The sequence below is a fragment of the Parasteatoda tepidariorum genome, chromosome 11 (genome assembly GCF_982258835.1).
Source record: "Parasteatoda tepidariorum strain Cologne lab strain chromosome 11, Ptep-v5.0, whole genome shotgun sequence".
Lineage (NCBI taxonomy): Eukaryota > Metazoa > Arthropoda > Arachnida > Araneae > Theridiidae > Parasteatoda > Parasteatoda tepidariorum.
In genome coordinates this window covers 46,839,690-46,862,973 of record NC_141765.1, presented here as the reverse complement: position 1 = coordinate 46,862,973, position 23,284 = coordinate 46,839,690, and the positions used below count along the sequence as shown (strand labels likewise).

The 23,284-nt window shown below is 30.2% G+C and overlaps 1 protein-coding gene across 3 annotated transcripts in view; it reads right to left on the bottom strand.

Moving 5' to 3' along the window:
• Positions 1-7,408: 7,408 nt before the first annotated feature.
• LOC107445726 (neuroligin-4, X-linked) overlaps positions 7,409-23,284 on the bottom strand; it is a 190,165-nt gene continuing 174,289 nt past the window's right edge. For 2 of the 3 annotated variants that reach the window (XM_016060198.4, XM_087155307.1), the window contains exons 8-9: positions 16,178-16,419; positions 12,098-12,558 (exon numbers count right to left, since the gene is read on the bottom strand). In XM_016060198.4, coding sequence (XP_015915684.1) covers positions 12,474-12,558; positions 16,178-16,419 — 327 coding nt within the window. In that variant the 3' untranslated portion in view covers positions 12,098-12,473. Of the gene's footprint in view, positions 7,639-12,097; positions 12,559-16,177; positions 16,420-23,284 lie in introns of those variants that run through there. The other variant, XM_016060199.4, reaches the window with a different exon arrangement.

Sequence of the window (23,284 nt, the reverse complement as noted above, 5' to 3'; positions counted from 1 at the left end):
TTTTAATCGCTTGCCCATGTTTTAACCAACAACGCCTTACCTTTTTTGGAAGCACAATTTTATATATAAAAGACTTGTTAGATAAAAATCACCATCCTAACATCTTTGCAATTTTATGCGCTATTGGAATTTTAAGTTGTATATAATTGTTTTATACTATTTAGTGTTTTAGTAAATTTACCATGCAGTTTTATTGATTTTAATGTATGTAACTTTACAACATTGTTTTAGAATTACGTGTGCTTTACTTAACCTGTTTTTAAAACCGTGTGCTTGGCGCAGTGTGTCCTTTTTTGGACTTTGTGCCACTAAACCCCACATTCAATTCAATTCTTAAGATTACTTTTTGCATACCTTTACTAAGCTATTGTCTATGTAAAAATGAATTTGACTTTTAAAATCCTGTCTGCAGTCATTAATTTAAAGTTCGGGTCTCAGAAGGATATAAAAAAACTGTAGTTCTACTTGGAAGTTGCAATACTTCCAAGTAGAACATGACAACATTATCCTCAGTGCCAATAGGATGGTTCCAGCTTCAGAAGTGTTGTCGAAACAAATATCTGGGATTCGGTAGGTATGGGAAGGATCAGCGATGATGACACCGCATCCCATACATCCAGCAGATTTCGAACCACCCGTGAAAATATGCGCATATTGAGAATATTGCTGACGACGTGCAGCGAAGAATTAATGGAAGCTGTAGCGCGCAACATTGGCTTTATTGTGCAACATGAAAAGGAAAATAAATTATTATTGTGGGATAGTCTATGGGGGATGAGAAACCTAACCACTGATTTAAAGTGATCCACTTAATACTAATTAAGAATGAAAATGAGTAAATGACCAAGGACACTCATATCTGGTTAACCCCTTCCTTACAGCAATATTTGCAGCATTTTACTCACGATTCATCACATTTTAATTTCTTGCCCATGTTTTAACCTTCATCGTTTTACCTTTTTCATTAGTTCTATTTAATGCATAAAATATTTGTTGTATAAAGTTCATCATCCTAACTTCTTTGCATTTTTACTCGCGATTGGTTTTTTATACTGTATATAACCGCTTTTACCCAATTTTATTAGCTTTGCATTTTATTACAACGTACCGTTTTAGCCTGTTTTATGCCATTTTAATCAATTTACACCCTTGTCTGATTTTATTGACTTCTGAATGTTTTGTATGTCATGTATAGTTTTGACAATATAATGTATTTTGGCAAAACAAATATGCTTTATATTACATTTGTTAGAAAAAAAACGTTTGTTTGCTCATCATGTCCTTTTTTTGGATCTTGTGCCATTAAACCCTACATTAACTCAACTCGGAGACCCATATCAAACAATGCCTTAAGAATTCCATATCTCCGAGTCCGATTATAAGCTTTCTCAATATCAAAAAAGACAGAGACAAGATGAGTTCACCAGACGAAGGATATTACGAATTCAGTCATGACACATTCAGTCGTGACACATACGAATTCCAAAAATGACACATTATGAATTCAATCATCAGGAGTTGTCTATTGTTAATCTTTATTTACAAAACCACTCTGAAAGTCAAGTATGAAGCGCTTTTTCCAAGTTATGCACAAGGTGCGATTTAACCAGGCACCCAAATGTTTTAACAAAACAGCTGGCTAACTCTATAGAGCGATTGTTAACTGGGTGTTTTGGATCATTATTTTGCTTTAAAATGGGTATTACAGTAGCATCATGCCAACTAGACGGGTACACCTGTTCTGCCTATATTTCAGAGCACCAAAATGAAAAGTAGAATGCTTAAAAGATGTTATTGAGAAGGGAGAATTAGTTTGAATATTGGCGGAGCAATAGGTAATTTTTACAGGCGTAGACCAGGACAAACCAGGACGAGGAGTTTTGGTATTAACAAATATGCGTGTTTCATTAAGAAGTCAGATTTTGCAACGCTATGATGGACTGTATCTTCTTCTTTTGTGACCATTTTGGACAATTCCTAAAATAGATCTCGTGATGACCCTTTAAATTGATTCAAAGGTGCGGTAACTCGCAGAAAATATCAGCATGACCATAACAGCGCCCACAGTTGTATATGCCTCGAAAAGATGCCTTTGAATGTCTAAACCTTTGACATTTAATGTCTCGTTTATCTGAAGCACGGGCAAAAATAGTGCATACCAGGACTCCCCTCAACTACCAGTATCCAGGGATACTGGTGTTCAAGCATGGAGAACAAGCTGGTGGCTTAATCCCCTACCAGTAAATTTGGCAACTACGATAAGTGATAAGAGAAATGTTAAAATCACTGGAAAGGGGAGAGGGAAGCGAAAGTGAGACATATCACTAGGACATCTTATTGTGACTCCATGTGTTGACCAACAGAAAGTAGACATCTTTTTAGAGCAAATTCTGTCGTCTGATAGACTTTTATAGGAATTTAAAACTTGACTGATGTAACATGCCAAGGTTATTAGCAAGAAATAAATTCTATTTTCAAAAGTCTTAGAATCCATATATTTCCCACGAATGTCCTCCTGGGTATATGACCCTCTGGTGAGCGTGGCATTCACTAGAGCGGGATAACATTTTTTTCTGCAATTTTAATACGATATATGCTCATGAGTTTTTAAAAACGATTAAATGGTTTTCACGGTTATGGATACAGTGATAGTTATTGATGCAGTGAAAATTTCAAATGAAAGCACTCTTTTTCATCACAATGTGATGCCTGTGAAAATTGGGATACTATTTTTCCTCAAACAAGAGTTACTGATGGCAATAACTAGAGACCATGAAAAATACAATAGCAGTCGCCCACAATATACAAGCGCAATTGTATTGAATCGTTTTCATTTTTCATCTCGATAACGCCAGAGTCTAACAGTTCTGAAAAAAAAATCACGTTAAAAATTTTAAAAATATCTCATCTCTTCCTGTCGTCTCCAATATCAGGAATATAAATGCAGTTTTAACTCTATTTTAAGTTTTTTTATAGTAAGGATCAGGTTCTGGTGAAAAAAAGTAGGTGCAGCATATTGCAAATTTCGAAATCCGGTTACTCTAATTGTAATTCGTATGATCGAAAATTGTTTTTATAATTATTCTTAAGTGCATGCCGTATAATACATATATACAAAATTTTACTCTTTTCTCTTGAATGGTATGCTCATTAGGGGGACATGTACCGGTCACCTAGCTAAATAATCACTTTGTATTTTAAGTCATTTTTTTAAAGCAAAAGTGTGTTTGCTAAAAGATTTCTCCCTCCAATAAATGTTATCGTTCCACTGTAAATGATAAAGAAAAATAAGTAGAAGTTTTTGAATATATGATATTCTGATGTTAATAATTAAAACAAGGAGAACTCATATTATATACATAGTTGAGCAAACTTTAGCATCTCAGAAAGCCAGCTAAAAAACTGCTCCATACAGAAAGAAATCCAAGGAGATTTATTCCGACTCCCATGAGACTAGCATTGAATGGTTTTCGTATTGTCTCTAATGGCTTCTCATAAAGCAAATGTAGGTTTTTTCTTTCAGCATCTGAAATAGAGAATTCCGCAGAAATATTTCCTAAATATTTTCTGTTTGTAGTCCTGATATTTTGATCTAAGAGATCATATAGCACCAACGATATACCTTACCCATTGTGTCGAGCGTAAAAAAATAATTAAATCAAGATTAAAATGAATTTAACAAGAGAACAATCAACATTTTTATTCCAATGACAAATACACAAACACTATTGAAGCTATTATAAAGAAATTAAGCAACTGTCGTTGTGTCGTATATAAATTTCTTACGTGTTCTGAAAATTTCACAGAAGTGCAATAGTTTTATGTTTTTCAAAATGAGGCAAAAAATATTTTCACATATTATGTAAATATTCTCAAATATACAGCATCTAATTTAATAAAGGAAAATATATTAGTACAAATCGTTAAACAAAGCTAAGCAAAACTTAAGAAACATTACAATAATAATAGGAATGTTTTGATAGAGAATAAATGAACCATTGTAAATATCTTAGAAATTGCAATAAAGTATAGATTGACACTTTATATTTCTGCACATTGTAAATTAATTTAGTTTGCTTCTTCAAAAAATACAGATATAAACAAAACACTATTTTAATATAAACTATTATTTCAAATCTTGAAAAAGCGAGTATAAAAAGAAAAGAAACTTACTTCTTTTTTTTTAAATGTGTTACCAGAGAAACTTAAAATACTTTATTATATCTGCTTAATTTCCAACCTATACAAAAACATATTTTGAATGCGGTCCTAGAAAAACAATGGTGGTGTCAAGCTAATTGTAGAGTCTAATGGGAGTTTTCTGGTTATGAAGTTTACTTTAGAATAAATGAAACAAAGAAATATGTTTTAACATGACAAGGTGGATTACGCTTTTTTATTCTCAATTGAAAGGGTGGAAAGTACAGGGTCATCGAAAAAGAATTCGGAGATTTTAATAGAATAGAAATTTGGGATTTAAGTGTTTAGAAATGTTTGTTTTAAAATGTTGAGAAAAGTTTCCTCCACCCCGCATGTCTCTACGTGTAAATTCTGTAAATGACAAATTTTCCTCCAACTCATAGAATATGAGAGATGGTCCAATTACGCCTCTTCAACGAAGTCCCAATCATGCGCCTTTAGACTTCTTCTTTTAGAGATACATTAAGAAAAATGCGTATAGAAAACAATTATTGATATCATCCTCTTAAAAAATCAAATCATTGCGGAACTGAAGCCAAATCGACAAATTCGTCACAAGGCATGGATGGACATCGGTTATCGTCTTAATGTCTATCAAATCAATAATTTTGCTCAATATGTAACATATTGAAATATGTTTTAAAGGAGCTTGATTTCTCATAATATTTTTGTTGCCAAATTTATGTTCAGAATAATTATATTTTCCTAGCATTTATTATGTTATATTATGGATTTTCATCACTCAATTTTGTAATTCTTGCGCTTCATTTCGATGACCCTATATTAAAATAACGCAATTTGATAGAAAGAGTTGTCAAAAAAATTACTCGTCGCTGTTGTTAAGATTCAAGTATTACGTTTAAAGTCATTTACTCAAAGTTTTCTCTTGAAATATACTTTTCTGAATTCAAATTCTTTTACTGTAAAAGTTGGAGGAGCAAAAATCTGATGCACCATAAATTTTACAGTAACATTTAATATTACATGATTTTTATTAAATAAATATTATCGTAAAAAGTACGGCCTATTATTTTACTGTAAAAAAATGAATTTCACGGTAAATTGGATCTTACTGATGTTACATACAAGTACTTTTTACTGTGATTTGAACTGGAATTTTTTCCAGTGTACAAAGTTGAAGCAGGTTGTGCACAGTGAAATCAAAACCACCAAGAGTCTATCCTTAACTTAAAAAAAAAAGAATAATAAAATTAAATACTCATCATTCGTGTCATTCTTGTAGTCAGGTAAATGGTCATCTTCAAAACAGACATCTTCAAATAGTTGCTTTAAATATATGTAAATGACTAAAAATTAGCCTTAGGATGCATAATGTTGTATAGATGTACAGCTTCATTTTCTTTTTTTTTTTCTTTTAAGTAAAATACAATTTTTGTTTATCTTTTAGTTTATTCAATCTGCTACATTCAATTTTATAAAACAGTATATTTTATACCTATTTATATGAAAACGAAGATGCATCAAATTTGGGAAATTCATGAGAGAAGGATTTGTGAGAGGAAACCGAAAGACATTTCCAAAACTTATTTTGAACAAAAAAATTAAGAATTGGAAAGTAGTACTACTACGATTAAAAGACCAAAGGAAAGTTTCATTTGTTATTTGCTTTCTAACTTTCATTAATAGATATTTGTTTAGGTTCACCCTCACCTTAAGAATGGTTTTTGAAACAGGTTTTAAAAATGCAATGAAAAGATTATACTTAAGAAATGCTCATTATAATCTATTTCTCTATCAAATTTGAGCGAATAGAAATGAATCACTCTGTTTAATAAAGTGTCATCCAGTCATGCATTTGTTTTCCAATAAAATGTTGTGCAAATCGGAAATTTGTCCTGCATCCTTATTTTTTCTTAAAACAGATCAATAATAAAATGTATTTAACATTTCGTTTTTGAATTCTTAAATTTTATGTCTAAATATAACCTTTTTATCTTTTTATAAAATGAAAACAAGTAACTTTACATTAAATGATTTACACTGTATGTTTATTAATAAGTTGCGATTAATATATAAATAACTAATGAGCACACATTTTTCTTCAGTACTAAACAAAAAGTACAAAATTTCATATTGTTGAACCAGAATATCCGTACATTTAGTATTACATATTGCGGTGCTGTATTTAAATACAATATTCAACCAGCTGATAATAACTATTTGATTGATAACAAAAATAGCTTTTAAATGAGACTGTAAAAAATGATATTAAAAAAATAAAAATAAGTCTTAAGATCAATATAAGGCTTTATTTTTATTGAATACCTACTTCGAACCTATTATATCTCTGTCAATTATCTTCATAAAATAAAAAGTTGGTTTTCTCCTATAAAGATAATTTTTTAATCAGTCTGAAAATAAATGCATATATAATACAGAAATAATTTATTTAACACAAACCATATTTCAGTTTCAAATGTTTCTAACTCTGTCGATCCTACATAACCCCTTATAAACTTTATAAACATGACTCGGCTTTTTAAAATTTATAAGTTATACAGTTTCCACCGAACTGGTAGTTATAGAAAGTTTCTCGTGAAACTTTGTTTGCTACATTAGTTTAAAGTATACCAATGTAAATATTTTTAACGAATACTTTTTTTAAAATAATCGCATATCTTTTCTACAGTATAAGTGTCCATAAATATAAATATTTTTGCAAAAATATCGAGCTCTCTGAAATCTTTACATTATCCATTCTATTTCTAATTACTTACTTCAGTAGAAACGCATTACTTTTTATAAAAAAAATCACAATAAACAGATCCTTACAGATCTGGGTTGTTTGAATTACTGAAAAAGGTAACATTAACATCCACATGAAAAACGCAATAAATCACAAGAGTACATTTGGCTTAATATGTAACAGCTGTTCAAATATGTAACAGCTTTAAATATTATGCTTTTCCGTTTTATAACGTTACCATGTAAAGGAAATAATCCATATGTTATCATGGGCAATCGCGGATGTTGCACACTATGATTGGTTCTGTTGCAAAGATGTGCATTCGCCCTCAAGTACATTGTAAAAGCACTTTCCATGGATGTGCTTTTCTTGTTACATCAACTACACTATGAATGATACTGTAGTAAAGATGTGCAACCAAATTCAAGTAGACATAAAAGCACTTTCCACGGATGTGCTTTTCTTGTCACATCTGCTACACTATGAATGATACTGTAGTAAAGATGTGCAACCAAACTCAAGTAGACAGTAAAAGCACTTTCCCCGGATGTGCTTTTCTTGAAACGTCAGATTACCATTCGCTTCAAACCAAGTAGAAGAAGATTCTTGAGGATCGATCATCTGATGAGGATATGTAAAATGTTTTGGTGAATGCTTTGTTTCAGAACATCCAGAATTCTTTCTTCATTGAATCCCCTTGTTTCTTGTCAGGTGGGTATATGTTGCAACGTCTGGTGGAAAATACTATGTATAAATGTTTGTCTCAATTTGAAAACAACCAAATGTATTTTATTCATTAAAAAGAACAGAAAAAGCAGAGTCATATTTATACATCTTTAATTTTTTTATTTAGTTTGGATATTTAAGACGAAATATTTTTATGAAGACACAATTTAATTAAGGATACAGTTCATCCAACAGTGTTGTTTTTTTCATTCTTTTAAAAATTTATTGCACAAGGAAAATTTTGAATATCAAACTTATAGTGAAAAACTTCACGTTGTTTAAATTTTATCAAATTTATTTTAGGTTCGAACTAAAATAATGGAGTTCCTAACTAGATTTCATCTGTAATAAGAGCAAGGCAAGTTTATGTATCTTTCTCTAATTGCTTTGAATCTAAATTATCGAATTTCAATTATCTTTTCGATAATGGCTTAAAAAATATAAAAAAATATTTTTATGGAATATAAGAAAGACATATTATAACTGTTGACTTTTATTTTAAATATTGTTTGTATGATTTAAGTTTATTCCCTTGTGAAAATCCTACTGATCATTATAGAAAACGTTATAAATCAAGTAGAAAGAAATGACGAATTAATAAAATCTTCTAAAATTTAGTGTCATATTTTTAAAACAATCAATTCATTACCAAAACATCCCGGATAAGTACGCAATAAATTTTAAAATTTAATTTGATTTTAATCCAATTCATTTAACTTTCAAAACTTATAAGCATAGACTAATAACTTATAAGCATAGACTTTATATCCCACTCCGCATCATATTTTCTTAAAACTATGAACACGATACTGGTATCGCACTTTTTATGCTTTCTAAAACATTTTTAAAATTATGTCTTCAAAAAATATTCTAATTGCTTATGAAACATTTTGGGGGTATTTCTTATGAAGCATTTTAATAACAAATTCAACCTTTTTTAAGTTAGTTTACACATAAACACAAAAGTGGAAAAAATAATATATGTACAGAAAATTGAGTTAACTTATCTCCTCCATACTAGCAATGTGAATGAAACTGAAAACCAATGTACTAATTTTGGTTGAATAGTTAGGAGTGAGTCAGTGCTATAGCAATTCTTGGTGCAAGAGTCATTGAATAGTTATTAAACGAAAATAATGCGAAAATATACATTAACTATAATGCATGAATAAAAACAACGTTTGAATGCACGAATTGTTAAATATTTTTTTTAAGAAAGATCATGTTTTCTTTTACTATATTTATTTTACTTTTTAGTTGGTAAGTTAACTCTTAAAATAATACACACCGAAGAGCCATTGCATTATGACCACCCTCCATCGTTAACAATGGTCTCGCCCAGGTTTTCATGGTTTCTCGCCCAGGAACAATGTTTTCATGGGGCACATAAGGACCCATAATTCTCATAGAACAATCCCTGACGTCTGCAAGCTACTTGAACATAGTTGCAGACCAGGTTCACCCATTCATGGCAACAGTTTTTCCTGCGGGGGATGGTGTTTACCAACAGGATAATGCACCATGTCATAAGGGTCGAATCGTCATGGATTGATTCGAGGAACATTCCAGTGACTTTCAAGTCATGTCTTGGCCCCCAAATTCTCCTGACCTTAATCCGATAGAGCATTTGTGGTCCTTCTTGGAGAACCAAATTCGTGCTGCCACGCTACCCCCTCGCAATGTGAGGGAATTGCAGGACTAGTTGATGAGCGCTTGGTACCAGATACCTCAGACTACCCATCAGCACCTTGTGGAATCAATGCCACGGCGGGTGCTAGCAGTTTTGAGGGCCAAAGGTGGTCCTACATGTTATTAGTAGGGTGGTCATAATGTAATGGCTCTTCGGTATATAGTGCCATAATGCGTTTGTGTCCGATAATTTCAAATATTTTAATCTGTAACTGAAACTAAGATCAATGTATTTATGTATATACACACGCCTTTATGTATTATTTACGTATGTAATACATGTATTTCTGTATATATAGACACACGCCTGGAATTTAATACCGGCCGTTGGGATAACCTTGAACAGATTACCCTCTGCATATAATAGTAATTCATAGTTAACATAAAATTAAATTTCACCTTCATGCCAATAAAAAATAATTTTAAATTAACATAGTAGTTTTAAACAGATAAGTAGTAAAACAGATATCATACAAATATATACCCAGAAAAACATATATCTCAGTGTCAAAGGCCCAGCACTAGCACTGGCATTTCTATTTACGTTGCCTGTCATGTCTTTATAATCAGGTACGAATGTTAATGTAAGGTGAGCTTTTTGTTCAATTTTAAATTTATTAATGTAATTAAATTTTACATTTGATTACTAATTTTGTTAAAGAATTTTAAATGAGTGTGCTGTAAAATTTAAATATTAGTTTTCAGTATAAGCGTTCAAATAATTTTAAATGTATTTAAGAAATGTCAAGTTTTTAGCATATCTATATTATAGTTAATATTCTTACATTTCGAAAGTTTTTCTTATTTCATAAAGCAATATCCTTGTTTTTGATTTCTCAAATGCTTAACCGATAAGTTTTAATAATGATTGAGGACAAACTGATATTTTCTATGTTTTAGGGACTAAATGAATATGTTTCTAAACTTTTTCTGTATTTCTGGGATAATATGTGCTTTGTCTAAGAAGCTTTAAATTTTTGAACTTTTAGTAAGGATGTTCGGCTGAAAGTTCCTTTCATCAGTTTCATTTTCAAATAAATTCGTGAAGGAAATTTAATACAAGATATACTAACTCTTTTTTGCAAACTCATATAGTTGATGGAAAACGGCAAGTATATACACATAAAAAATGAAAGCAGCTGCCTTTTTAACACTTTTCTCTAACAAGTTTATGAAAGTTAATTAAAGATAAGCGAGCAAAGTTTCAGGTGTTGCGAGCAAAGTTCCAGGTGCTAAAGCAGTGATTTTGTGGGACATTAAGTTTCATGTTGTTTTTAAAAGAAAATTTAATATATTAAAGAAAATATAAGTTAATTTTATATTCGAAAAAAAAATTAAGCAATATATTGTGTCACTCTAAGACTATCAGCAATACTTAGAGAAAAAATTATGAGCTGTCAACATAATTTTCTTTAAAAACTAACTCAAATTATAATGTTCTTTCGTTCTTAAATTATTACAATACAACAACTATGTTTTGTTAATTTTCAATCTATACTTATAAAATTTGCAGGTACAACACAAACACCAATAATTATAGATATATTTTTGGTTACAATTCTGTATACAAAATCTGCATACAGAAGACTTGATATTTTTCAAGTATTTTTTTGTTTGTTTTATAAGCACATTATTTTTAGATTTTCATAAATACAAACTTTTGATTATCTGTACATCAAATACAAAATATTTGGCAGGAACAAATTCGAACCTTTTTTTGATAATTAGCAACAACAAACAGCAATGTTAAGTTTTTCACTTATACCTTTAAAAACGAGTAAATTAAATTTGTTTTGTAGAATGGTCAAATTTTGTACAATAAGTTTTGTTGGCACATGATCACTTATACCTATATAATTTCCTGTGTGGGTAAGCATATAGGTATCAATCCCATCATATTATTTGAATGAAACTTTTTAAAGACTTTCCCTCAATGTCTATTGGGTTTAAAAACTTGGAGTTCACGTAGCTCTGAAACTCTACATTCCATTGTCCATCGTCAATTTAGTTATCACTTCTCATTGCCACGTTTTTGTGTCTGATTATAAGCCATTTTTTGTGTCATTTTTATAGATAAAAATCTCTCTTTTCAAACCAACATTCAACTAGTTATTGATGTGTGATATTTGGCAATCACGGTGAAGTAGCCAATATATTTCAAGGTTTCACTTCTTATTATGTTCAATATTTTGATCCGTATGCGTGCTTGATATTTGTAACGTATTTTATTACAGAGTTTTGAGAACTTTTCAGCTTTTCTGCATTTTCTGTGCTTTGAGCTTCCTCTTGAAATTTAGCATATATTTCGGCATCCATGCCGAATTCAATTGGCTAGTGGCCATGCGAATTCATTTGGCTTAGTTTCGTCAGCAAACGATAATCTTTCACCAAAAGCTCGTGGCACAGACTGAAGCAGATTAAATTTCATTAAAAAAACATTTAGAACTAGAATTTATTATTTTTGAAACAATTAACACATTGTCAATCATTTGCTTAAAATATGATTGATAAAATAAAAATACATTTATCTTAAAATCATGGTTTTCATTGCTATTACTTATTTAGAGAAAATTTTACCACAATATTGAAATTTAAAAAAAAAAATAAAATTTAAAAAAAGAAAATAGCACACTTTAGGGACAACATTGTAGATGTTGCTCATTTTTAATATAAATAATTTTCAACTTTTTTTTAATTTAATATAATGTCATCTTGAAATTTTTCATAAATATTGAATAATTGTAGATATATAACGACTTTAAATTAAATATTTAATTTTTCACGCTTTGGGCATTATTGTTGAAGCTAAAAATGCCTTATCAGGAAACAACTCGTGGAAGTTTGTAAATTGAGTAACATGCCGTTATAAGTCCTCGATTTAGTGACCAAAACAGCATTTATTTGACCTACTTTTTAATTTACTAATTTAGAAAATTATTACTTTTTTTATCAAAATAATACAGATATTGCTCAAAGTTTAATGGGTTTGATTGACTAACAATGTGTTAATTTAATCTTGACGACATCTAGAGAAAATTTTATTTCAATAAATGCTTTAATTAAATTTACACTAGAAGCTAAACGCTGCTTTTCAGTGTATAATCTTTTCTTCAGTATCTGCCTCAAGCTTTTGGGAAATTGAAAGTTACCATCAGAGCCATACTGCATCTCGATCTGCCTCACAACCAACGTCAGGGGCCCAGTGAACTTTAGTGGGATGACTTCCTTGGCTTCCTCTAAAATGTAGAAGAAAATTGATTTTCTTAATGATATTTGAACTTAGAAAAATTTATGCTTCCAGTTAAATAAAAATATCGAAGGATGATTGTCAAGAAAAATTGAAACTGAGAAGTAAGGAACTACTAAAATAAAAGTGACTACTGAAAAGTAAGTGACTACTAAGAAAAGGTGACTACTGAAAAGTAAGTGACTACTAAGAAAAGGTGACTACTGAAAAGTAAGTGACTACTAAAAAAAAATAACTACTGTAAAGTAAAAGACAAATAAAAAAATTATTTATTCAAATTGATGTTATAACATGAGTTTAAATAAATTGCTTCATTTAGAACATTTTCATAAGTATACTTACGAAAAATGTAACTTTTTTATACCCATCGATTATGATTTTCATAATATATGTGAAGGATACCTAGAAAGCTTGAGTTATGGTTATTCCAATGGGAACGGAGTAAAATGTATACTTTATAAGTGAATCTTGCAAATTTCTTTTTATAGCTGCGGTGTCTTTGATCATGTCGAAGAATAGAACTTCACTTGATTTTCTTCAACGCCAGACACTGAACTTATCTTTCTTCGCCATAGAAGATGCCGAAAGTGTTCTGACCAAAGTTACGAAGGCGAGCAACATTACCCGCCCCACATTGCCACAAATACCCGTTCATTGGATGGGTCACATTCGCACATAACAAGGGACAGAGGGAAACATCCATGTCCTGAGTGGGATTCAAACCCGTAGTCATTGACTTCGCAATCAGGCACTCTAATCGCAGGCCATCGCTTGATTCCTGTACCTGATGAGTTGGTTTGTTAAATTTTAATTTTGAATATTTAAAACAGCATTCTCACTTCCTGCTGTCATACACTACGATTTTAGATTAAAACCCTTATACTGAACTTGAGCCATAGGTGGAGACTTTCTGTCATACAAGCACTCTAGAGTTAAATTTTCATCTCGTGATAGCTACAATAAAGAGTCTAGTATTTTCCACCAATTCCATTTAGCAGGATGAAATTGCGAAACAACTGTCTTTGTGATAACTGATATGTACTGAAATACAAATGTCCTTTTATATATTTTTTTTTAATCTTTTCTGTCTGTGCTAAAATTAAATATCGTCTAGAGTACCTATTCATGACACTATCCTTTTCTATCGATAAAGTTAATATTCAGATTTTTAGTCAAAACTTGAAAACTTGACATGTTTAAAAGTATATAAATACCTTTTTTTATTTGAAACAAGAATATTGCATTTGGTAACCTAGAATATTGGACTTTTGGAAAATTAATTTGAGTTTTTTTTTTGGTTATGTGTCGATAAATGATTATTAAGACAAAACTGATATGGATGAAATTTGTTCTGGATAAAAAATACCTGCTGAAGAGGTTAAGACAATTGAAACACCAGGAAGTTAAAAAAAATTGTATTTATGGACCCATCAGAAAATCGAACAATTTGTACGACGACATTTGTTCTTAATGTTGAAATATATATAATAGCAAGGTAGACAAGTGGGAAAAGAAAAATATGAGTATGCCAGACTAAGACTTTTTTTGGTTTGAATATGAAAAATAAGATGATACAAATTCACCTAACTCAAGAAGATGACTTTGTGCTGCCGAAAAAAATCCTAATATTCTTTTACCAATTAGAATAAACTTTTTCCAACTACATTATGAGAAGAGTTTTGCAGATAAAGTTTCAAAGTTTTTCAGAGCTCTATATTAAAGGTATAAATAGTTAATATAAAAAGACATAGAAAAAGCTGTAAAGTTACTTCATTTTTATGAACATGAACCAAATGGTCCAATTTGTATTTTAAAATTCAGAGTAGGATTCTTTGTTCGCCTTGGAGCTGCTGAAAATGTATCTGTAAAATTAAATGCATATAGTATCACTGTCAAAATTACTTTGCAAATGAAATTTATTTTAAATTAAATTTCATCCATTTATAAATTTATTGATACGACTCATTCCTTTTTTTGAGACAGTGATTTCTTGTAGTTCCATAGTTGTGGTAATTCATCTCAATGGGGATGAATCCTCTCTATCAATCTGAGAAATGTGATCCCCATTATTTGGTCCGGAGAGTGGTTTAAAGTTTGGAACCCCTTAGTGTTAATTTTACTTTTTGCGTATTTCGCCATATCTCGAGAAATTTTTAAGCGAATTGAAAAATTTTGGCATGCACTTATAAAATACTTTTATTCAAAGATAAAACTACACAAAAAATAAATTTTGGTATGTATTTTTATTACTTCCTTAAATACTATTCGAAATATTTTTTTTTAAATTGTAAGGTGCAAAATTTTTTATCTCATTGTAAAGTGTATAATTGCCAATGGCAAAATACAAAATTTGATCGAAATTTGTAGAATAATTCCAAAGAAATTGAATTTTAAGTATACGACTTTTTTAATTCATTTCTCAGGAATTCTTGTAATTTGCTAAGTAAAATTACATACTTTAAAAGGATAATAAATATTTATCAAAATTCATTTTTTGTATGGAATTTTCTTTTGATAAACGAATTTTATAAATATGTGCAAACATTTTTCAATTCACTTAAAAATTTCTCAAGATATGGTGAAATACGCAAAAAGCAAAATTAACATCAAGAGGTCCAAACTTTGGATCGCCCTTCAGAGCAAACTATGGGGACCATATTTCCCAGATTGCAGCTGCTCCCTATATTTTGGGGGTCAGAATTCCGAATTCGTTGGAAAAAAAATTGCGTTTATTCCAAAAAAGTACATTTTTGTGCCTGATTTCGTAACTTAAAATATCGTCTTCACTAATTAATTAACATATTTGAGGTTAGCCCTTCGTATCATTAAGAATGAGTCCTAGAAAGCGAAGATTTGATCATTAGATCAAAAAATATGAATGGTGTTCCGTTTTCTATTTTGTGCACTGTGCATTTTTCAAATAGCGTAAACTGATCTTAATATGATATAATTATTAGATAAACTGTTGTTTCGAAAAAAAGGCTATTTTTTTAAATATCTTCCACAACGCACGTTTTGCACAGCTCAAACTATAATTATCTAAAAATTAGTTACGCATTACCAACAAAATCAATCACTTTGAAAAGAAGTAAAGTTTAAAAGGTTAATAATTAGGATTAAAATACACTTTATTTAACCATGCTAGATATACCGCATATTTCTGTGCTGAAATATTTTAACACGGAAAGCGGATGAATCAAACATATTAAAGAAAATAAAATTAAAATAAGTGAGTCGTTGGCTGTTTTATTTTATTTCATTAGTCAAAGAATAATAAAAAAAAACCTAGTTGTCCTAAGAAAACATGCATAAACCCTCCACAAACTTGATTTTTTGTTTTGCTTGAAAAAACATTTAATGTAAATTCAAATGAAACAATTTCTTGTTAAAACGACAGCTAGTCAATTTGCATATTTTACATTTCTCGAAGTAAAAGATGAACGGTTTCATTCCGAAAGGAAAATAGTTTGCACTTTTTCTGATTGAACATTTATTTTGTTATCAAATTTATAAAAAAAAGTGCAAACTCTTATGAGATAATGACCGTGACTCACGCAAGTATTTCCCCAAAAAGTCCAAGATGTTATTAGAAAGGGAGCGTGACTCACGCATTTTGTCCTTCTTGCGTGAGAGAGCTCTTGAGTTTCGAGCTTGTCTCCTGAAGAGGTATATAAGTAGGTGAGGTGTTAGGAGATCCAGGAGGAGTTTGAGTTGGTACAAATGTTGGAGGTGGTGGAATGAATTGAGGAAGATCTGCCAATCTCTGAAGATCAGGTGAAGGTGGAGGAGCAATTATGGTGGGCTTTATAACTGCTGGAGTAATTTCAACTTCCGCTTCACTTTGAGAATTCTTTAAAAATGCAAAAATTATACTTTATCAGTCTAAATAATCAGAAACACTTACTCACAATACTAATTAAAAAAAAAAAAATTCAATCATTGTAGGACAGTCTTTATAAATAGCATGCAATAGTCTATCAAAATGACATGCGATAAAACAACAGCCATAAGTTCCCATAAATCTTGAAACCTTTCAGAACAAACTAGAAAATTTTGTGTTGGTTCAAGAGAATATTTGAGTGTAATTGAACGTTTTTTGATCAATGAGCAAAAATGGTGTTTGCATATAGTAAAGGCGTTCACAAAATGAGAATTATTTCAGAGCTACCATGCTGTTCAGTTTGAAATTGGTGTTTTTTCATGATAAGCTACACGGGAAAAGTGTAAATGACATAATTTGTAAATCATCATTGGTTTATAACAGTTAAAAGACTTCAAATACATGATTGTAGAAAACGCAATGCATAAGAATATTGTCGAATAAGTGACATCACTGTATTTAAAATAAAAGCTCCTACTATAAAACATAATGCACTTCAAAATTGAGTTACCCGTCTTATTTTAGTACATTTTTGTAAATAATGACTTACACCCAAGAAAACGTTTATGTTAGATATTCCTTAATAATTATTTATTGCGAAAAAGTACTTTTTACTCAAAAACTCAAAACTGCTTAACTTTGAATGCGAAATTTAGCATTTTCATGCACGTTCATGTACGTATGTTTAAAAGTAACTGAGCAAGTACAATTTGAGGAACATGGTTCATAGTCATGCAGAGTTAGAACGAAACGCATATCCAGTTCGCAAAATAAAAACGGTCAATCCTTAATAACTTTTGATCTAATGATCGGATCTTCACGTTCTAGGACTTATTCTTAATAATTCAAAGGGGCAATCTCAATTATGCTAATTAAATAGTGCAGATGATATTTTAAGATACGAAATCAGACACAAAAACGTTATTTCTCTGAGGAAAACATACATTTGCTTCGACAAATTCAGGATTTTTAGCCCCCAAGTATATGGGGTAGCCGTATTCTGTGAAATATTGTCCCAATAGTTCGGCTGTCCAAACTTTAGCACCCTTAATGCTAATTTTAATTTTTGCTTATTTCACTATATCTCGACAATTTTTTTAAAGTAAATGTAAAAATGCTTGCACACAATTATAAAATTCATTTATCCATGCAAAAAAAAAAAAAACTTTTAATAAATATTCATAAATTTTTATTTTTATAATTATTTATTAGTCGAAAAAATTTCGAATTATAAGGTATGCAATCTTTTGCATAATTTTAAAGAACAGAATTTTACATGACAAAGTACAACAGTTGAGTAAAAACGGTCGAATAGTTCCTGAGAAATAGAATTTCAAAAAAATTGTATTTTAAAAATTCGATTTCTCATGAACTATTTGACCGATTTCACTCAAATTTTGTATTTGGACATGAAAACTTACATAAATTAAAATACTGTGAAAATATTATACAGTATTAAACAAATTTCAAATCAAAATCGAAAATTTTATACAGTATTATAAAAAGTTTTCGACTGATATTAAATAAAATAATAAAAAAATAATAAATATTTATTAAAAGTTATATTTTACATGGGATTATTTTTGGATAAATGAATTTTACAATTGCGTATAAAAAAATTTATATTCCCTTGAAAAATCTTCGAGATATTGCCAAGTACGCAAAAAGTAAAATTATCATTAAAAGGGATCCAAATTTTGAACCGCTGTCCTGACCAAATTATTGGGATTATATTTCCCAGATTGCCGCTAACCCCTATATTTTGGGTGTAAGAAATCCGAATCCGTCGGAAGAAGTATGTTTATTCTGAGAAAGTACGTTTTCGTGTCTGATTTCTTGACTCAAAATATCGTCAGCTCTAATTAATTAGCCTATTTGAGGTTATCCTTTGGAATCTTTAAGATTGAGTCTTAGAACGTGAAAATCCGATCATTAGATCAACAGTTAATTAGGCTGTTCCGTCTTTTTATTTTGAGCACTGTACGTCTACGTGCCAATACCACGTGGAAGTGATTAATCTAAATATCGGCATTGTAATTTTTAACGTATCGCGTGCGCGTTTTATGAGACAGATCATTTACTTTATTCCTCATTTATTCATTAAACTGATTTAGTCATTAATTAGCAGCTATAATGCTTAGCTAAAGATTGTAATCAATAACTTATAGCCACTTTTCTTTATTCTGATATTTTTATGTATACGTCTTAAGAGATATTTATGTAGACAATGTAGAAATATTTAGTTAAATATATCAAATTACAGTTCAAGTTACAGTTGCAAGTAGGGGAGAGGGAGCACCTAATATTTTATACTTAAAATTAAATATATCGTTTTAATATGATTATGAGCACGTAATTTATCATCTGTAGCAAATATTTAAGTCCAGATCGGTCATTTTATTGAATGCTGGACTCTAAGCAAGGTAAGGATTTTTTCAGCTTTCGAAAATAAAATTATAAAATTAAAGTTATAAGATTAAAACCGAAATAAATTAGACTTCATAGTTTTAATTATTTGAGGAATATTTATCTTAATGCTGTCGTTTTTTTATATTTATAATACTTATTTTATTGAATTGCTTATCTATGATAGAGTTTTGATTTAACTAAATTACATGCGATGAGGCACCTTTCAACAACCAGAAAACCAAAATAAATACAACGATAATGTGCCTGCATTCAATGAAATAAAATTTTTAAATAAAATACCATATTTTAGACAATGGTATTAAAAATTTTATCACGCAAACTATTTTTGTAGTTATATTCTGTTTATTTATTTGAAAATAAAAGCCCTAAAATTGCAAACTTTTGCAGATGCAGAATTGCAATAAAAATGCATAAAATAGAATATACTTATTTAAACATATTTTTACAGTCATTAAAAGAGAATTATTTATTATTATCATTACTTTTCACTTAAATCAAGTAATGATTGTTTTTACACAACTGCTTGACACAATTGTTTTAACTTATGTAAATACACTCTATAACAAAAAAATCGACGCACCAAGAAGGAGTTGTCCGATTGAAACGAACATTGGTGTATAGGAAGACAATGTACAGAATAGTAAATGATTAAAATTTCAGAGCAGTTGAATAATTTATTGCAGAGTTACAGTAACAAGTTCAATGAGGTGTTGACCCGCCTCTAGCCTGGATACAAGCTGCCACACGGCGTGGCATAAGCCGATAAAGCTACCGAATGGTCTCTTGCGATATTTCCTGCCAAATTCGATCCAATTGTCGAACGAGGTCATCAACATTCCGTGCCAGATGCAATCGCCTTCCCATCTTATCCCAGACATGCTCGATGGGAGAGAGATCTGGTGATCTGGCAGGCCAAGGAAGAGTTTGACAAGCTTGCAGACAGTTCATAGCAACACGTGTCGTATGTGGTCTGGCATTGTCCTGCTGAAAAACCAGCCCAGGGCGCTGCAAAAGAAACGGTAGCAAAACAGGCTTTAGGATGTCGTCGACGTACCGCTGTGCAGTAAGTGTACTTCTAATGACGACCAAAGGGGTCCGGCTGTCAAAGGAAATGGCACCCCAAACCATAATGCCTTGTTGAGGGTCGGTGTGGCGTGCGATAGTGAAGGAAGGATCCCCCCTCTGCCCTGTGCGTCTCCAAACACGTCTTCGATGACCGTCAGGACACAGTTGGAAGCGGGATTCGTCGCTAAAGACTATACGTCCCCAGTCGGCATCATTCCAGCCATATCTGTTCAAAACATTCATGCATACGAATGATTGCTTCTTGGTGCGTCGATTTTTTTTCTTATAGAGTGTAAATCAGAATACGCGTGAAGTAGTAAACAAATATATATGGAGAACAGCGTAAAGGCTATACTGAAGCACAAAATACCATTATGTACACTCATATGTAACGAACATAAGACAAGCTAGTTAAATTTTCATTATTATAAAGCTGGTTGACAAAAGACCTAAAATAGTGACACTCATAATAGTAGCAAGATTAGAACCTTTGCTACACAATTTTGACAAATTTGACACCAAACAAAAGGCTTGATTCAAAGAAAAGGAATTTTAAATAATTTAAATATTAGTTAAGAAATGACGTATGAGTTAATCAGGCTCGTTGCATATGATTGTATAATTAAAATGTTTTGCTTCGAAGAATTAATTTTTATGTGCTTTTCACAACTTAGTTTTCAATAAAAATTGCTCTGTCTTAAATATTTTTTCATAAGTTCAAAGAAGCCTCAGCCATTATCTATGGACAGAACTTTTGAAAATTCTTAATTTCCTTATTTTGTTTCGTTTGTTCAGTATTATTTGTGCGTTGTTTCGTTTGTTTTAGTATTATTTGTGCAAGAAATGTTTCAATTCGCTTTTTAACTTACATTATATAAAACTTAGGTAAGAAAAGAGTGATTTTTTTAAAAAAAAATTTTCTTCTTCAAAGGTGCCCCCTCTTTGTTCAAAGGTATATTAGGGAGCCTTTGAACAAAGTTTTTTTTTTTCTGAAAAATACTTTATGCTAAATGTATATTTTTTTATACTTTCAAGAAATTTTCCGTTTTAGTTTTATGAATTAAAAAAATACATACGTATTTTTTTTTATTTTACAGTACATAAATTTTAAGTGTTAAAAATATGTTTTTTTAAGAAAAATTGTTATAAGGTTCCCTTCTTTCCTCCACTTTGCTGATTTATCAAATTTCATGGATGTAAATCGATAAATCGAAAATAGAATCTCTTTTTTGTCTTAGACTGATTGTTCTGCTTCATACCTATAATTAATTACATTTAATTAAGGAAGGCAATTAGTTATTTACATTATTATAGAGTGGCATGAGGATGCATACCAATGCATGGAAAAATGAAAGCACTATGAATTATATAAAAAAAAAGATCAAATACATTCCAAATTGTTAATCTTGGAGCATAAAAAGGTTAATACAGTGACAATTCAGCGTCTCAAATTATTTTGAAAAAAAAACCTTTAAATAAAATATTTTGCTGAACGTGAGGGAAAATATTTCTAATAATTAATGAAAATTTATAATTTTTATACTGCAATATTCATCTTTTTTATGGGCTTACATATCAGAAGTCACGCTTTTTACTAATAAGTCAAAAACAAGATAAATAAAAAGAAACTACTGAATTAAATTTGTCAGATTTATACAGCACACAAAAGTTAAGCACCACAACTGCTAATTACTCAAGCAGACAAAGCCTGTTTTGCATATAAAACCCATTGTCTTAGGCAATTTATTACTTAGACAATTTAGCTGATTATCTTGATAACTGTGGCTGAAACATACAGAGGCATTAATATTCATAAGGACAGTTCCTTTGAAATATCTTATTTCGGAATACAAGCACCAACGTTTTTTTCCCTTTTGTAACTTAATAATCGTTGATGGAATTATATGCATTTAAATAAGTTTTGTTTCGTTGTTTGTTATGTTTGGCAAGTTCTTTGGCATTTTTTGTGGCCTGAATATTTAATGAATAAAAATGAGCGGTTAAAATTTAATGTGCCGATAAATTAATTGAAAATAATTATTTGCATTTTTTAACCTATTAAAAAATGTTTAGAAGCACTCTTTAAACAAATATTGCTAAATTAATTGAACATTTGTTAAATAAATATTACTTAAACATTTATGTAGTTGTACCTTAAATTTATAACTTATTTTACGTTAAATGAAAGCAGATGCATTTAAAATAACGTTTTTCAGGTAAATACCATAAATGCAGCTCTTTTTTTGCTGCGTGATTTTTAATTAATTTCAGTTGTTTAAAAGCAAAAGTTTAATTCTATGATATTTTAAGGATTACGGCTTTTGTCTAAAAAATTATGTGTTTCTTCAGTGAGATTTTTTTTAATCGTATAATAGATTAAATGATATGTATATACAGAGATGCCAACTTGCTCCGGACAGCAAATATATATTTTAAAGTGGTAGTTTATCAATCGTGTTTCTTGGTTTAATAAATTCAATTTAGTAGATTTTAATCCACCACTATTTCTGAATAATTCGTAGGCTTATATAAATCACCACTTTATAATACTCATGTCATACGATACATTTTAAAAAGCAAGCAAAAATAGTCAAATATTTTCAAAATTTACTTTGCAGTTATTTACCTTTTTTTTAATTATTTCGGCGTGTCCGGAGCTGTTGGCATCTCTGTATATATAAGCATACACTACAAAACAATAATGAACTGTTTTGTTCATTGTATATTGAACACTTTCACCTAAATGGGCATTTTCAACAATCTGATTTTAACTACACTTCGTTAATTATATGGAATTAATCCTAACGTATCTTAATTTTATGAAGATAAAGAATGCAATCCAATTGGCAAAGCTCAATGTCATGTTGTCAGAGTCAATACTTAATAGTAAATTTAACGTTTACAGTCCCATTTTACGGTAGTAAAAAGCATGAGTGTAACGACACTTAGTTATTGCCAGGATTTCAATCTCGAGAATCTTCTTAATAAGTCTAACAGGATTTCCCCTATACCATCCTACCAGATAAAATGGGCAGTTTTAAGTTCAGATTAAATGATTTAGGAAACAGCTAGTGACGAATGAGAAGAAAACTATCACAGATTTTTTTTAGAATTATCTAGTGTACTTACTGTAAAATATTACTACTATTGTACTAATTTACTGTAAAAAATAAAAAGCATTTTAGAAACATTATTTACCAATAATATTTTCAACGTTTCCTGAATTTCATGTAACTTAAATCAGTTCTGAAAGGCCGTATCTTTTCTATTTTCGCGAACAAATGCTTTTTCTCTAATATCTAAATCCTTATTTTAAACGAAAAAAAAAATAAATTGATGA